The following is a 16,627-nucleotide window of genomic DNA, read 5'->3' as shown; positions in this document are numbered from 1 at the left end:
CAGGAGATGATTGTAGTTTTGAGTGGTAAGATCTCAATCAACAATTTTTCAACAACTTTAAGAACTTTGTGTGCGTTTAAGTCACAGTGTATTTTCAATTTTAATAACTAAATGGACTAGAATGCTCAAAGATCTCATACAATCTCTGTTTCAGAACTATCCAATAGCTTTTAATTCACTTGAGAATATTGTCTTTTTGAATCATAGTTGTCCAGGGGGAGGAGAGTCATGATTCCAAGTTATAATAGTGGAGTTTGTAGAGATCAGTGAATCCAAGAGGTGGGACTTATTTTAAGTACACCTCTACATCAATATAATGCGACCCAATATAACATGAATTCAGATATAACGTGGTAAAGCAGTGCTCTGGGGGGGGGGGGCTGCGCACTCTGGTGGATCAAAGCAAGTTCAATATAACGCGGTTTCACCTATAACACAGTAAGATTTTTTTTTTTTTGGGCTCCTGAGGACAGCGTTATATCGAGGTAGAGGTGTACTTACCATGGAAGGCGAAGAAACTAAACCAGCTGTGTGTCATCCTTCCAGTTTGAGCTACCTCTTTCTCTGGACTGGAACTCAGCAATATTCACAGAGGTGTGTTGCAGTAAGAACAAGTCAGAGAGAAGAGGCTTTGAGGAAGTATGGAGGCATAAAGAGGGGAGAAGCATTGATGTTTTATTTTACCACTGTTAATCATTCATGTGTTTTGTTTGTGTTTTTAATCTTTTAGAATTGATAGATATCACGTGTACGCTGCTGCTACTAAACCCAGACTTCACCACTGCATGGAATGTAAGGTATGTCACACTCAGCAAATGATATCCCAAAGAGCTTGGCCAGCTGCCTTAAGTCTGAGTTTGCCATAAGCTTTGTTTTAAGTGGGATTTAACATCATAATGACTTCTGTTTTGATAAGATGTGCTGAAAGAACTTTTACAATCTTTTCCTTCCTGATTTCCTTTGTAGCTAATCTGTTGCATTTCACAGTACAATTTTTTATATATATATATAATATATATATAGTACAAATTAAGGGTTATGCCACTTTATCTGAAGAGATACGCAAGATAAATAATATATTTTACCAAAGGACCATGGTTACTGGTCCTGTTCATGTATCAGTGAACATTTTTATCTTAGATCAAATTTAATATAAAACTGCATCTCTGCTTGCTAGCTAGCATATTTTGAGTCAGTGTTGTATGAGGTTACCCCTAATGAATAATTATGTGAACTATGATTCTTTGTTCACACTGTATTAAACTGGCTATAGAAGGTAGTTGGCAAAAATTTTATTGATAGGTAGCTTCTTTCAATGTAATCCATTAAGATAGTATGTTAAATACTTAGATTTTATATTGTCAGGAGGTAGGATGTCACACTCATCAAGACTTCACATTTGATCAGCATTTGGTTCACTCTTGCTGTCAACAGGTAATGCAAATGAAACTTTGCTCTAAAGAGCATTTCCATTCTTGCCTGACTCCTGGGGCAGCTTACGGAGAACTGAGCGGTCTGATACTCTTAGGACAAGTCTACAATTAAAATGCTGCAGCGGCAGAGCTGCACCGGTGCCGTAGTGCTTCAGTAAAGATTCGACTGCGCTGACGAGAAAGCGAATTCAGCTCCATGAGCGGCAGTAGCTGTGTCGGTGGCAGAAACCCTGCCATCGACCTAGTGCTGTCTATCCTGGGGGCTAGGTCAGTACAGTCAAACCTCGCAATAACACGCCCCGCGATAATGTGAATTTGGATATAACTCGATCATAAGTTGGCTCCCCTTTAAGGCCGTAATACTGTTCATGTTTTGCCGGAATACTGTTTTTTACGACACTTATAAATAAACTGCATTCTTCCGGTCTTATAGGATAAAGTGACTCCTGGCCATTGCAGGCCCATTGCACTCAGTTCTCGGGTTGTACACGTGTATCGTGTTTGCCTATGAGCTTGTTATTAATTTCCTATATTTTACTATTATGGATACGCCAGTTCGCAAACACAAGTCGTTTTCTGCCCAAGAGAAATTGTACGCCCTGGATCAATTAAAGAAGGGCAAACAAACTCAGCTTGCTAGAGATCTAGGAATTAGCGAGTCCACTCTGCAAGGGTGGAAAAAAGAAGAAAAGCTCCATAGCCTACCCTGTATTCTTGAAGCAGAAACTGGTTTACAGGGTAAAAAGGTCAAGTTTGCTAATGACGAAAGCCTAGATTCAGCCTTGTACCAATGGTTTGTCCAGGCTTGCTCAGAAGGAGTTCCCATTTCTGGCCCTATTCTGAAAGCTCAAGCAGAAAAATTTGATGGCCTTATCAATGGAAATGAATCCAAATTTAAGGCGAGTAACGGCTGGCTGGACAGATTCAAGAAAAGGCACACTATAAGCCAAGTTCTTGTGTCTGGGGAAATCCACTCAGCTGATAAAGAGGCTGCTGATTCCTACCCAATTGAGCTTAAAAAAGCTTTAAGCAGAGGAAGGACCGAGTCACTCTTGTTTTGCGTCAACAAGTCTGACAGCCACAAAGTCAGACCTCTGATGATGGGAAAAGCGAGGTCTCCCAGATGTTTTCATCATGTTAATATGAAGGCCTTTCCCTTTGAATACACCAACAGCAAGAATGCATGGATGAATAGCTGCATATTTAAAGACTCTTTCCATAAAACTTCTGTGCCAGCTGTTTGGGCTCATTTGCAAAAACTCAAGCAGGAGGAAAAACCTCTCCTCCTGCTGGATAATTGCCCTGCCCACCCCCCCCCCAGCGGAAGATCTCGTCAGTCATGACGGCAAGATTAAAGTCTCTTATCTCCCAAAGAACACTACATCAGAAATCCAGCCACTGGACCAAGGCATAATATTGGTATTTAAGCAAAACTATCGTCACGAAATGATCAAGCGGATGGTAGCAGATAACAACTCCTCCGTCAACACATCACTGGCGTCCCTCAACTTGAAAGAAGTCTGTCGCTTCGGCGGGAAAGCCTGGGATGCTATCTCTGCACGTTGCATTGAACAATGCTGGATAAAGGGTCTTGGTCCAGCTTTTCTGTCCTCTACACACGATGATGGTAACGACGACGAGCCTGAATTTACGAGATTCATTGAAGACGACGTACGTTTAGCCGAAGAAGCACTCGGAGAATACGAGCACAGTCCTCATGATCTCCTCAACTGGTTTTCAGCAGATGACATCTGCCCCATATATGAACACATCTCAGATGACAAAATGGTTGCAAATGTCAGCAGGAAGAATGAAGCTGCACCACCAGAGCCTGAACCCAGTGGCGCTAATGATGACGACGATGATGGCACCTCAACTCCCCCACCAAAAGTGTCCGAGGCAGTAAAACACCTAGAAGCCATTTTGAGGTGGCTGGAAACTCAAGATGTGGACAGCGTCAAAATCCTCCAACTCAGAAGCATTCTTGACTTTGCTAGAAGCCAACAGTCCGTGGCAAATAAGCAGACCACACTAGATTTTTTTTTTTTTTTTTTTTTAAGAAGTGATGAAATTTAAAATTATGAAGTCATGCGACCAGATTGACTTTGCACTCTGCGCAATGATCAGTATAGTCGATATCACGTTTCTTTCATGTAGATGTAATTAAATTACTACTTTTGTGTTTAAAACACGCTGGGATAACCGTTGGGTTTTTTTTTGTTTTTTTTACAAGACTTAAACTGACGGGCTTGAAATGGTAAATTTTCATAACCCGGCTATAAAGCAACCCCACATTTATCGCTATGAAATTTTTTGGACCCCAATTATCACGATATAGCAGGGTTTCACTGTATAACTGCATTGCTCAGGGGTGTGGATTTTTTTACACCTTTGAGTGACGTAGTTATGCTGATGTAAGTTTAGAGTGTAGATCTATCCGGAGATCCCTACCCACTGCAGACATGAGGAAAGGGGCTACTAGAATGAATGTGCATACACACTCTTTTCTTTCCAACCACCTGGGAAGAGAGGAAACTAAGTGCTCCTTGTCACTTAAGCACATCATAATAGTACTTATCATTTTTATATTGCTTTACATGTAGGCTTGTAATTACTATTGTGCTCATTTTATAGTTGGGGAAACTCAGACAGGAAAGTAAAGCTATTTGCTCAACCTGATATAGGAAATTGTTGGCAGAGCCAGGATTAGAACTCAGGACTTGATTCCACTCCCTGTACAGCACAGGACTTCACCAAGTGGATTAGAGTAATGGTCTATTTAGTCAACTATGCAATCTCAAAAAGTGGCTAATACTGGATACTTCACAGGCATTTGTCAGATCCACATAATGAACAATTATAGAATAACCTGCTCATAAGGGAAGTTTTTTCCTAATGTAAGTGAGTAGTGGTTGGTTGATCCCCTGAATGCTACATCCCTTTTAAAATTATACCACCAGTTTATGAAACTGGAAGTTATTATCCATGTCAATGGCTAACCCCTTTTTGAGTTCTACTAACCTTTTTTAATTTCTCCTAAGCTCTGGGTCTCAATAACATATTGAGGTAGAGTTCCACAAGTTAATTATATGTTGTGTAAAAGAGAGAAAGTATTCCTATTTCTTCTATCCGTTATTAAAGGCAGTTTTCTGCCTTTTAATTGATGTCTCCTTGTTCCAGTATTGTGAGAGAAGGTGCTTGATTGACCTTCATTGCTGTTACTGCTTCTAGCCTTAGTCCCCTCTATATGGAGGTTAGCTTTTTGAGTCGTCTTCTCCATTCCAGTCTGTCTTGAACCAGTTCCTCAGATACTCCACAGCTAATCAAATCTTTTTGTATAACATCCATCCATATAGTTCTGGGTCTTCTGACCCTTCTCTTACCCTCCGCTTCCAAGTTTAATACCCTGTTTCCTCTATGTACTTCAGATGGTTTGAGCATGTGAAATGAAGATCAAAGCTGGAATTCCCTCAGCTTTTCTGTAATTGGTACCGCCTTCACACATCCCTCTGATTCGTTCGTTACAAACATGAGATTGACCTTTTCCATAGCTGTCATTATTTTAATTCTACCTCCATCAGGATGTCGCACCTTGATTATTTTGACTCTGATATTCCATTTGCTAATGGCACTGCTGGTCGTCCAAGCTGAATATCAGACTAAGTCATACTATGATATTTAGATATACCTCTCAATGGGAGGAGGAGTGTGGACATGCCCTGTCCCAAGCATATCCTCTGATTTTTTTCAGTCCACATGGGAACTGTGCAGGCTTGACCATCACTTAGAATAACATAGCCCTACTTCCCCAGTGCACATAGAGGAGGAGCAGCAGGGACTTGCCTCCCTTTTCCTGGGGATGCCCAATAGAAGCAGTTCCTTGCACTCCCCTAAGCACAGAGACTGCAATTGATTTCCCTCTTGCACAGAAGCGGGGAAAAGCTCTTTCCATATTCTTTCCACCCCCACCCAAGGGCCAGGGACAGGTTTAAATAATAGTTTGGGGGGTTTTAAACAAGAAATTGAAGTTTTAAATCTAGGTGTTTTAAATATTTACACATGGAGATTTTCTCAGTTCAATTGGTTTCTTGCAGTTGGGAAAAATAAAGAAATCAGTCCATTAAGACTGTATTTGTAGTGAATAGTTGTCCGATCCAGATAAAGAAAGTATATTTTTTTCCCCAGCCTATAATATAATTATCCAGGTTGGTGCTGTGAACTGATTTTTGAAGTGTCATTGATTAAAGAAAAGGGAAATGTGGCAGTAAAGGGTTGGCTATCATGAGAAAAATGTATCTTTGGGTATATTTGAAATGATAAAATTCATGGGGCTTTTAAACAGAAAACCCCCCATTGAACCCATTCTGTAACACCATATGTAAATTTTTCAGGTGTTGCTATAAGTAATGTTCTCTGTAGCTGTATTGCTGCTGTTGAAAGTTGAATCCATTTTTTTTTTAATGGAAGTATATAAGAACATAATGTGCATACTGGGTCAGACTAGTGGTGCATCTAGACCAATATTCTGCCTTCTGACAACAGCCATTGCCAGATGCGTCAGAAGGAATGAGTAGAACAAGGCAGTCCTCAAGTAATCCATCCCCTGTCATCCAGTCCCAGCTTCTGGCAGTCAGAGGATTAGGGGGGACAAAGCATGGGATTGCATCAGACCATCTTGGTTTATAGCCATTGAGGGACCTATCCTCCATGAACTTATCTCCATTCTTTTTTTTACCCACTTATACTTTTGACCATCACAACATCCCCTGGCAATGAGCTGAACAGATTGACCATTTATTGTGTGAAGAAGTACTTCGTTATGTTAGTTTTAAATCTGCTGCCTATTGTGTTGTTCACTTTCTCCACGCCATTCATGATTTTATAGACCTCTGTCATATCCCCACGTAGTTGTCTCTTTTTCTCTTTCCTGTCTTTTTTTTTTTTTTTTTTTTTTTTTTTAATCTTTCCTCATATGGAAGTTGTTCTATACACTAATCATTTTCATTGCTTTTCTCTACACCTTTTCCAATTATAATATCTCTTTTGAGATGAGGTGACCACAACTAAACACAGTATTCAAAGTGTTGGCGTACCATGGATTTATATAGTGGCATTATATTTACTGTCTTATCTATCCCTTTACTAATGATTCCTAACATTGTTAGCTTTTTTGACTGCCACTGCACAGTGAGTAGATGTTTTCAGAGAACTATCCACAAAGACTGCAAGATCTTTCTTGATTAGTAATATCTAATTTAGATCTTGGCATTTTGGATGTATAGTTGAGATTGTTTTCCAATGTGCATTACTTTTCACTTATCAGCATTTAATTGTATCTACTATTTTGTTGCCAAGTCACCCTGTTTTGTGAGATCTCTTTGCAGTCAGCTTTGGACTTACCTATCTTGAGTAATTTTGTATCATCTGAAAACTTTTCCACCTCACCCTTAAACCTTTTTAAATAGATCACTTATGAATATGTTCAAAACATAGATCCCAGTACAGATTCTTGGACGACCCTGCTATTTGCCTCTCTCTATTGTGAAAATTGACGATTCCTACTCTTTGTGCCCTATCTTTTAACCAGTTATCTGTTCATGAGAAGACCTTGCCTCTTTATCCCAGGACTGCTTAGTTTGCTTAAGAGCCTTTGGTATGGGACCTTGTCAAAGGCTTTCTGAAAGTTCAAGTACACTGTATCAACTGAATCACCATTGTCCACATGCTTGTTGACACCCTCAAAGAATTCAAATAGATTGGTGAGCCATGATTTTCCTTTACAAAAGCTACATTGACTCTTCCCCAACATATCCGATACATAGCGTACATGATAATTCTGTTCTCTGTTGTAGTTTCAACCAGTTTGCCTGGTACTGAAGTTAGGCTTGCCAACCTGTAATTGCCAAGATTGCCTCTGGAGCCTTTTTTAAAAATCGGCATTACATTAGCTGTCCTCCAGTTGTCTGGTAAGCGATAAGTTACAAACCACAGTTAATAGTTCTGCAGTTTCATATTTGAGTACCTTCAGAACTCTTGGGTGAATATCATCTGGTCCTAGTGACTTACAGTAACTCCTCACTTAAAGTCGTCCCAGTTAACATTGTTTCGTTGCTGATCAATTAGAGAACATGGTCATTTAAAGTTGTGCAATGCTCCCTTATAATGTCGTTTGGCAGCCACCTGCTTTGTCCACCACTTGCAGAAAGAGCAGCCCATTGGAGCTAGCAGGTGGGGGCTTGGAACCAGGGTGGACTGGCAGCCCCGCGTCAGCTCCCCGCTCCCTTAAGTTCCCTGTGTGGCAGCCACCCAGCAGGCTAACAATTGCTGGGCAGTTCAGCTGTCCCTCCCCGCACTGTCGTGTGCTGGAGTTGCTCTCGGGAGCTTCCTGCTTGCTGTGAGGGTAGAGGGGTGCTAATGTCAGGGTATCCCCCTCCCCCCCGCTTACCCCATCTCCATAGAGCAGCAGGGAGACATGACAGGGCTCAAAACGAAGGGAGCTTGCTGGCAGCAGCTGCTGCCTCAACTTGCTGATCTACTTAAAAAGGCAATGTACTTAGAGTGGGATCAGCGTGTTTAAAGGGGCAATGCACATCTCTCTCTCTCTCTCTCACACACACACGGTGTGTGTCTCTGTCTGCCATGCTGTCTCCCCTCCCTGCATTTGTGCTGCCTTGTAGAGTGTGAGGCTACATTAACAACAATGTGTTAACCCTTGAGGGCTCAGCCGAGTGCTAGATCATTTAGCTTTAAGGCATTCCCTGGGAAATATCCCACCCTCTGACTTCACCACCTCAACCAAGCTTCGCAATCATCATTGGTGTGTACAGTATTAAATTGTTTGTTTAAAACTTATACTGTGTTATATATAATAGTCCTTTAATATAGTCTGAAACAGGGGAGGGTGATGGGGAAGGAGGAGGAGAAAGAAAGGGGTGCTCTCTTCTCTGTCCCATCAATTAATCCATCCTATGCCTTACTTTCCCCTTTCTCCATCCTGTTCTGAAGTAGCTGTCCTAGTTTCTCATTTTAAAAATCTGGTTGTTCTAGAAGTAACTGACTTCATTCACTAGTGCTGTCACATTGATATATTTTAGAATGAAAATTTTCAGCCTCCTTTCATTCTTTAGTTATGCATGGGCAACTAAGTCAGACCACTGTGGAAATATGTTAGGCATTTTTTCTTTACTTCCATTGGACTACTTATGCTTATTTAAGCATATACTTAAGTGCTTTTCTAGATCAGGGCCACAGTGCTCAGGATCGAGCTTTGTGCCAGCAGCATCTCATTGCTATGCAGGTGTCTGGACTGATATGAAATCCATATAGCTGGAGGCTTCTCTAAGATTTCACCATAATGTACCTGTCTCACAAGTGTTCAGGGGAGGGGTTGTGACAGACGGGTTGAGAATTAAGGTTTGGGAAGACTTTTACTAAATATTCTGTTATAAGAGTAACTAAACCTAAACTGGTCTGGCTTTCAAGTTTGTTTTCTTTGTTTTGTTTTTAAAATAACCCTACAATACATTTCTAATGAATTTTTTTTGTCCTCTAAGTTAGTGATACCGAATACCAACCTTAACCCCTATTTCAATCTATTTATATATGTGTAGAGAACTATTTCATTAAGATGCTTTTAAAATGTAAAATAATAGTGATGCTACTGTCTTGAAGCACAATAGTAATTTCATGAATGCTTTTCTTTGTAGCTTTTAATTGTCAACAGGAGTTGCGTATGAGTGATTGCTGTCAGTGGAGCTTGCTTGTGCATAACTGTCTTTTTGAAATGTGTGTATCTTATGGGAAGGCTTTGGAAGATAGCTCTAGGGTGTTTAAAGTTAGTCCTAATCAGTCAAAAAAATTGCTTTGCATGCCAATGTTAGCACATGTTAAGTTTTCTACTGCAAAATATTGTGCAACTCAGGAACAGATCTACTTTGTAAAGTTGTGTCATCATTTCAGGATGAATTACCACAGAGAGAAATATAGACCGTTTGTCCAATTCAAAATGTAGAACACAGATTTTTACTTTGAAAACACGCTATCTGGTTACAATAAAATGGCTGCTTCAATTTTTGAATTTTTTGGGGGTAATTTTTTAAAGTTTATATTCTGGATATCCTAGTTGGTTGTATTATGTTTCAAAGAAAATGACTTGCACCCTTAAAGGAAAAATTAGGTGTACAAATGGATTTTTTTTTTCTTTTGCAGGAAAGAACTAATATTATCTGGCACTTTAAGTCCAGTTAAGGATTTACATCTTGGAAAACTGGCATTAACGAAGTTTCCGAAGAGTCCAGAAACATGGATTCACAGGTTTCTTGTTTTTTTTCCTTCCCTTTCTTTCCCTCCCTCCTCCCCCCCAAATAAATAAATATCTAATATATATATATTTTCATACTTCTGTCTGTGTTTAAGGAGGGAAGGTATGGATGGAAACAGAGCAGATTTCCAAACCATCTACTGTAAAATTCATTGCTTTGGGGGTTTTTTTTGTTTGTTTTTTTAAAGATTCTGATCAACTATATGTAGGACTTAATGTTCAAATCAGATATGTGTTTCTGCATGTTACATGTCTTTTTAATATAACTACAGTGGTGTGTAATTTTTCTTCATTTTGTATTCCCAGTGTGACTGCTTGAAAATTGCCATAAAATTAATGCTAGGTTTTCCATATTTTACTTTTATTATTATTTATTTATTTTGCCTTTAACCTGTTTATCTTGTAGATCTGCCAGAGAACCAGGATACGTTTAAAAAACTAAATTTTGTAATTGTAGCTAGGTTATATCCCATTAGTGTACTATAATATTTTTCCTTATGACTATATTTTCGTCATCCATAGGATTATGCAGTGACAATGTCTCCCTTACTGAGCAATAACAAAGAAAAGGTATATTTTAAAAAGGCAACCCAATGCTTAATCAAATGTACCAAATCCCAAATGCCTCGGGATGGCTCCCACACTCCTGGCTGGTGAGTAGGGCTGGTGATGCCTGATGCTTGCAGGCATATGGTAGGGGAAGGCTGTAGTCCTGGCCCAGCAGAGCAGAGACCCTAGCCAGAGCTGTGAGAAGTTGTTGTCATCGTCCCTGGCTGTGTAGGAGCTCCCTCCACTGCTGAATGGCTCTGTCCCTGACCAGAAGCCATTCAGCAGTGATTGGCCTCCCCTGCAGCTGGGGACATTTCCTCCTCATGACACTACCCAAAGGTCTTTACTACAGCCCACCAGGACTCCAGCCTTCCCCATACCTTGTGCCTTCAGGGATCCAGTGTCACTGACCCTGTGACCATGCAGGGAGCTCTCTGCAGCTCTGTTGTCACAGCCCCATCCACTCACTCACTATCCAGGAGTGGCAGAACCATCCCCAGGCAGAAACTGTTCAGCAGTGGGGTGGACTTCCCTGTGACAAGGGGCTCATCCTCCTCCTTACAGTCCTGGCCAGGGGTCTCTGCGCCACTCGGGCCAGGACAACTGCAGCCTCCCCCACATGTTGTACCCTGATGTCTTGTGCTCCTCAGCCAGATAGAGACTCCTGCAGCCACTGTGTTTGTACTGCCCTATCCCCAACCCTACCCGCCACAGCTGTAAAAAATAAAAATCAATACGAATTGTCAAAATTTAAAAAAATATATATATTGAATTCTGCGAAGCTTAGTTATACGCGTCCTTTCCCGCTATTTTGCTTTAATAGTGTTGGCATGGAACCAGAATTGAAGAATTTAATTGTAGTTACACTGGTTTTTAGCTTTCTAATCCTGCAACCTCTTTTCACCACCTCTACCTTTTTCACACTATTTGACTGCTTTGCTTTATGTAACTACATTATACAGAATGAAAAGGAAGGTAGATGTGATGGAGAGGAGAGAAATAAGTTGCAAGTGCCATGATTTAGCGATAGCTGCCTCAAACTCCTTCATACTCGTCAATACTGGACTATTCACTGTACCATGTAATATATAATGTACCTGAAGTCATGTATGTCATTCTCGAACAGTGACATTCTTAAGAAATAAAGAAAAGTCAGGGTTCCTTCACACACCTTTTTTGTCCTTCACATTTAGTGTTAAAAGTTCTTTACCTGGAAATAAAGAATCGGAAGTTATTTTATGCTTTATTCATGTTAAAGGAATGAATCTTTCATCATTTAATTTTCCTGCATAAACATATTTTTGTCTCTCATTTTGGGTCTTTGTCACTCACTATGTCCCGCTTTTTCATTTTGGCAGTTTGAGGTATTTGAGCAGCAAAAAAACATGTTTGAGTATCATAGGCTTTGTTTAAAACAAACAAACAAAAAAAACACCTTAGACATACGTCTTCAAAATTGCTGCATTTGTGACATGGATCCGCTCTTCTAAATGAAGTAGTCAAAGATTGTGGTTTGACCTGCTGCCCTCCTTTAGCTACAGTGAATGTCATATCAGAAGCAAACTTACAAATACAGGCGTGATCCAGTGTTCTTGATCTCCGATTAGAGATGCAGTCAACTTAAAAATCACACTTCCCTCTCAAAATTTTAGCTACTATTATTTTCTAAGTAACAGCCAAGGTTACTGGGAATGGTATTTATATATAGCTAGTTTTAATGTTTCTCCTATACAGTATTTGGTCAGCAAGTTTCCTCTGTTGTTGATGTGGGTCATGCACACCCTAATCAGGGGAAAAGAGACCTTCTTTTAAAAAAAAAAAAAGGGGGGGGGGGAAAGAGACTGTGGAGCAGATGGGAGTACCTGAAACCATTTTTGTTCAACAAGTTAGATTTCAAGTTGATGATGTCACTTAATGAGTTTTTAGACAATTTTGTAATCTTATGAATAAGCTATTTTTGACTGGTTAATTTTTAAAGCTTTATTAAGGAAAGAGTTCACCTTTCTTCAAGCAGATGGAATGACATTGTGTTGGCTCACTTTCATTTCAAATACCAAAGTGGACAAAAGGGTGTAACTTTTTTGGTCTCGGTTGTTAAAACTTGTAAGTCCTGATTGAGAGGTCCACTCAGCTTTCCATAGAATCCCCTCTTGCAGCACTGTTTGTCTGTTTACATGGTGCTGTTGACCTTCCTATGTCTGCAATACCTTTTTTAATGAAAGATATTTGAAATAAATTTGATCAGAAAAATATACTTGTTAGCAGCTTTACTTTGACAAAAGGTTGTATAAGCCGTCAGTACATCTATTGCAGTTTTGAGGCAGTGACTTTCTTAAAGTGCAGTTCTACTCTAAAGTGCCTTTTACAAATAAAATACAATGTGGGAATCTGTTTGTCTCAGTGATTCCAGGTCAAATGTGACTAGTTTCCTAGTAAAAAGGTGTTTTTTCTAACTGCTAGACCAGCAATCTCTGCCTGGGACCTCAGAATTAAGCTGGTTTTCTTTTATTTATTCCTTCTATATCATCACTAGTAATAAAGGGTTCTGCAGGAGAAATTGAAGCCACATTGATGCCTGTGTACCTCTATTGCTTTCAATGAGTTTGCACAAGTGTAACTGGAAGTTAGTAAACAGTTCTGTTTATGATGCACAAGAAGAAATAGAATCCCACTCAATTGCTCTTTGCTGTACTGACTCTGCAGGGCTAACGAGTAAAAAGCAGTAAAGTCTTTTTTTCTTTTGTGACTAAAGTCAGCAGATTTGACTGAATCCACACACAGGGTGCAGATCTGTTGAGTAAGAAGGTATTTTTACATAATCCTTTTTCAACATAAAACCTCACTTTAACACTATGGATGTCTTGTGAAAAGTGAATTCTTCAAAATCTTCCATGATATTTTTGAATATTTTTAATATATATTTGGATATTTAAATATTCCATGATATTGTTTTGGCAAATTTTGTATATTCAGGCTTTTGGTAACTTTTTTTTTTTTTTTTTTTGTATTGACTTCCTCAAATTCTCAACATTAGATAGGATCAATAACAGTAAATGAACAAAGAGAGCTGAAGTAGATACAGTAATGCCCCACTTAAGGTTGTAGTTATGTTCCTGAAAAATGCGACTTTATGCAAAACAATGTTAAGTGAATCCAATTTCCCCATAAGAATTAGTGTAAATGGGGGAGGGGGGACTAGGTTCCAGGGAATTTTTTTTGCCAGGCAAAAGACATTATATACATATACATTACAAGTTTTAAACAAACAGTTGAATATTGTACACAGCAATGAATGATTGTGAAGCTTGGTTGAGGTGGTGGAGTAAGAGGGTGGAATATTTCCCAGGGAATTCCTTGCTGCTAAATGATGAACTAGCACTCTGCTGAGCCCTCAAGGATTAATACTCTGTTAATGTAGCCTCACACTCTACAAGGCAGCATGGACTGAGGCGGGAGGGAGGAAACACAATAGATGCAGGGCAGTAGCTGCAAACACTTCCCTGCAAAAACTGAACATGATGATGAACCCACTCCCTCCTCCTGACAGCACATGCACGGCTGCACAGGTGCTGACTTTCCAAAGTGCTGGGGAGTGCATGCATGAGAGAGGAAGAGGTACATTGCCCCTTTAAGTACGCTGACCCCACTTCAAGTACGTTGCCCTTTTAAGCAGATCAGACAGGAAGCAACAGCTTCCAGCAAGGTCCCTCTTTTCTGTCCCTGAGCCCTGTTCCCCTCCTCCGCTTTGTGGAGAGGGGGCACAGAGTGGGGGGGCAGGAGCAGGGGGACATCTTGATATCAGCACCCTCCTCCCCCAGCAAGCAGAAAGCTCCCAGGATCAGCTCCAAGACCGAGGGCAAGGCAGGAGCAGCACGGCAGCGGGCGAGGGACAGTTGAACTGCTGCTGGGCAGCTGCCGAGCCACATACCTTACAGGGAATTTAGGGGAACTGATGGGGTGGGGGGGCTGCCAGCCCCCTCCCCCCCCAGTTCTAATCCCCACAAGGAGGGGCTGCTCTTCCAGAGAATCCTGAAAACAGTGGACAGAGCAGGCAGCTGCCAACAACATTATAAGGGAGCATTGCGCGACTTTAAACGAGCTTGTTCCCTAATAGATCAGCAGCGTAACAATGAAACCACGTTCACTGGGACAACATTAAGTGAGGCGTTGCTGTACTCTTAAATGTGTCTATTAACTGAAGACTTTCTCGATCTGAATAGCTCACAGGTTTTATGTTTAGTCTGTTTCTTCCCCCAACCTCCAGTTTATCCTGAATTAAGATGATGGAAAACTCCACGTACGTTGGTTAATTTATATAGTGAAATAAGGAACAAAACAAAATGTGTTTTTTCTCTTAAAACTGCTTTTGCATTGTTAACCCTCTACACCATTTAACCAGACGATGGGTGCTGCAACAACTAATTCAGGAAAACTCCTTGCCAACTCTTGTAACTAAAGGGAACTTGGGAACAGTGCCTATGGAAAGAATTCAACGATTAGTGCAGGAGGAAATGGATGTCTGCTGTGAAGCTGCTGGGAGATATCCAAGCAACTACAATGCCTGGTCCCACCGTATCTGGATTTTACAGCGTTTGGGAAAGCTGGATGTCAAGGTACAATACTGGAGTGTATAAACCCCTACGCAGAATTTGTACATTTTAAATCTGGATCATCATAAAGCAGTGTGCTGTGGGAGAGGTGAATAATCTCAGTGGTGTTGAACTGATGTACACAATGCTTTAGGAGAATAAGCATTCCAGGGGCAAGGACTGTTATGTTGCTCTGTCAGACTCTTATCAATGTAACTAGCACCCATCTGTTGGTGCTTAACTGATTAGAGGGTAGATGGGAGTCTGGGAGATGAAGCAGAGGACTGAGCATAAATTCTGTGCTGGTATAATCTGTAAGAGCCTATTAGAATAAAAGATACTATGCAACAGATGACATTCCAATACTCTAATATTCCCCTTTTTGTTTTACTACCAGTGTTCTTTCATGTCATTTTGTGATGTCAGAATGTGTGCATAGAGGACTAGTATAGGATAAAGAGACCAGGCAATTTAGAAACAGAAAAGTGGTGCTTATAAGCATTTTCATGAGATTCGAGGACACCCTTCATCCCAGTTTATGCTGAGTTTAATAAATCAGCATATACATCAAAGAGACAAAACTGACTAACTGGCCTTAAATATGCCTTATCAACTTCAGCAGTGATGTCTTGTGAAAATCTTTTAGTTGAACCTCAGGCATGTTCATATGGTTCATCCAAAAATGTCAAGGCCTACAGGAAGGGAAGTTGTTGACATGTGACATGATCTAAAATTAAAAGTACAGTTTTCTAATTACTCTTACTCTGTGATTTCTCAGTTGTGAGGTGAGTTCAATGCCTTTATTATGCTGATGCTTTGACCTTCCATGGTAGCTGTTCCTGACTCTGCATTCTTTCACTACCATCACCTCGTCTGTATGGTGTTTTTTTGTTTTTGTGTTTGTTTTTTGAGAGGAGAGTGCTGACTATGTAGAACCACAAAATCTGTTCTGGGCCTATCACTGGCAATCTGGGAGGTCATTTTGCTTATACTTTTTTCATCTGAGAACACTTTTAGAGATCTGTACATATTCCATAATAACCTGAAAAGTGTGAGGTAGTCACAGTCCAGTAGCTTTCCCATCTAACTCTCAAATAAAAGGTGGGTGTGCAAAATTCAGAACTACGAAATTTGGGGGATTTATTCATCAGGAATTGAAGACTCTCAGACAAACCCTTGATGGCTGCATTTTTTTGTCTTATATTTCAGTGCAATTAAGTGGAACACAACCATTCTCCCCTTTAATTGGCAGCAGCTGTTTGAAGGACAGGGCACCATCTCAAATGCTTTTGCAGCTGCTGTTCTCATAGCTGTAGACTATCAAAATAGGTAAAGCGAGAGGCTGCAGCTTGACACAAATAGCTCTCCTTGGATTTAGAATTTGTCTGGTGTTTTCATTCGTGTACAGCTATGTGAATTGCATTGAGCAATGGCAATTCACAAATAATTATGGCCGTGAAGGAAATGTAGATCACACACCAGCTTGTTTTTATTTTTTGTTTTAAATTTATGTTCTGAAACTCCCTTTTCCCTTTGCCTTCCATCCATCTTGGCAATCATCCCAGTTTCCCTACTGGTCTACTTTTAATCCTTTAGGAAAGATCTTTATGCTTATCCCAGAATCCTTTGCAACAATTGCTGATGCAGCACTTCAGAGGCATCATTGCCATGCTGCATTAGAGATGTCTGTGGGAATTAGGAGGGCTGTTAAACTTGGGGGACGGGGAGAACAAGGG

At 40.3% G+C, this 16,627-nt stretch overlaps 1 protein-coding gene across 2 annotated transcripts in view; it reads left to right on the top strand.

Annotated features, from left to right (window-relative positions):
- Nucleotides 1-16,627, top strand: part of PTAR1 (protein prenyltransferase alpha subunit repeat containing 1) — a 63,743-nt gene that overhangs the window by 26,123 nt on the left and 20,993 nt on the right. For both annotated transcript variants that reach the window (XM_042850606.2, XM_042850607.2), the window contains exons 3-5: nucleotides 731-797; nucleotides 9,642-9,746; nucleotides 14,702-14,915. In XM_042850606.2, coding sequence (XP_042706540.1) covers nucleotides 731-797; nucleotides 9,642-9,746; nucleotides 14,702-14,915 — 386 coding nt within the window. The remainder of the gene's footprint in view (nucleotides 1-730; nucleotides 798-9,641; nucleotides 9,747-14,701; nucleotides 14,916-16,627) is intronic.

This window comes from Chrysemys picta, chromosome 6 (assembly GCF_011386835.1).
Source record: "Chrysemys picta bellii isolate R12L10 chromosome 6, ASM1138683v2, whole genome shotgun sequence".
NCBI lineage: Eukaryota > Metazoa > Chordata > Testudines > Emydidae > Chrysemys > Chrysemys picta.
This window is presented reverse-complemented; position numbering and strand designations above follow the sequence as displayed.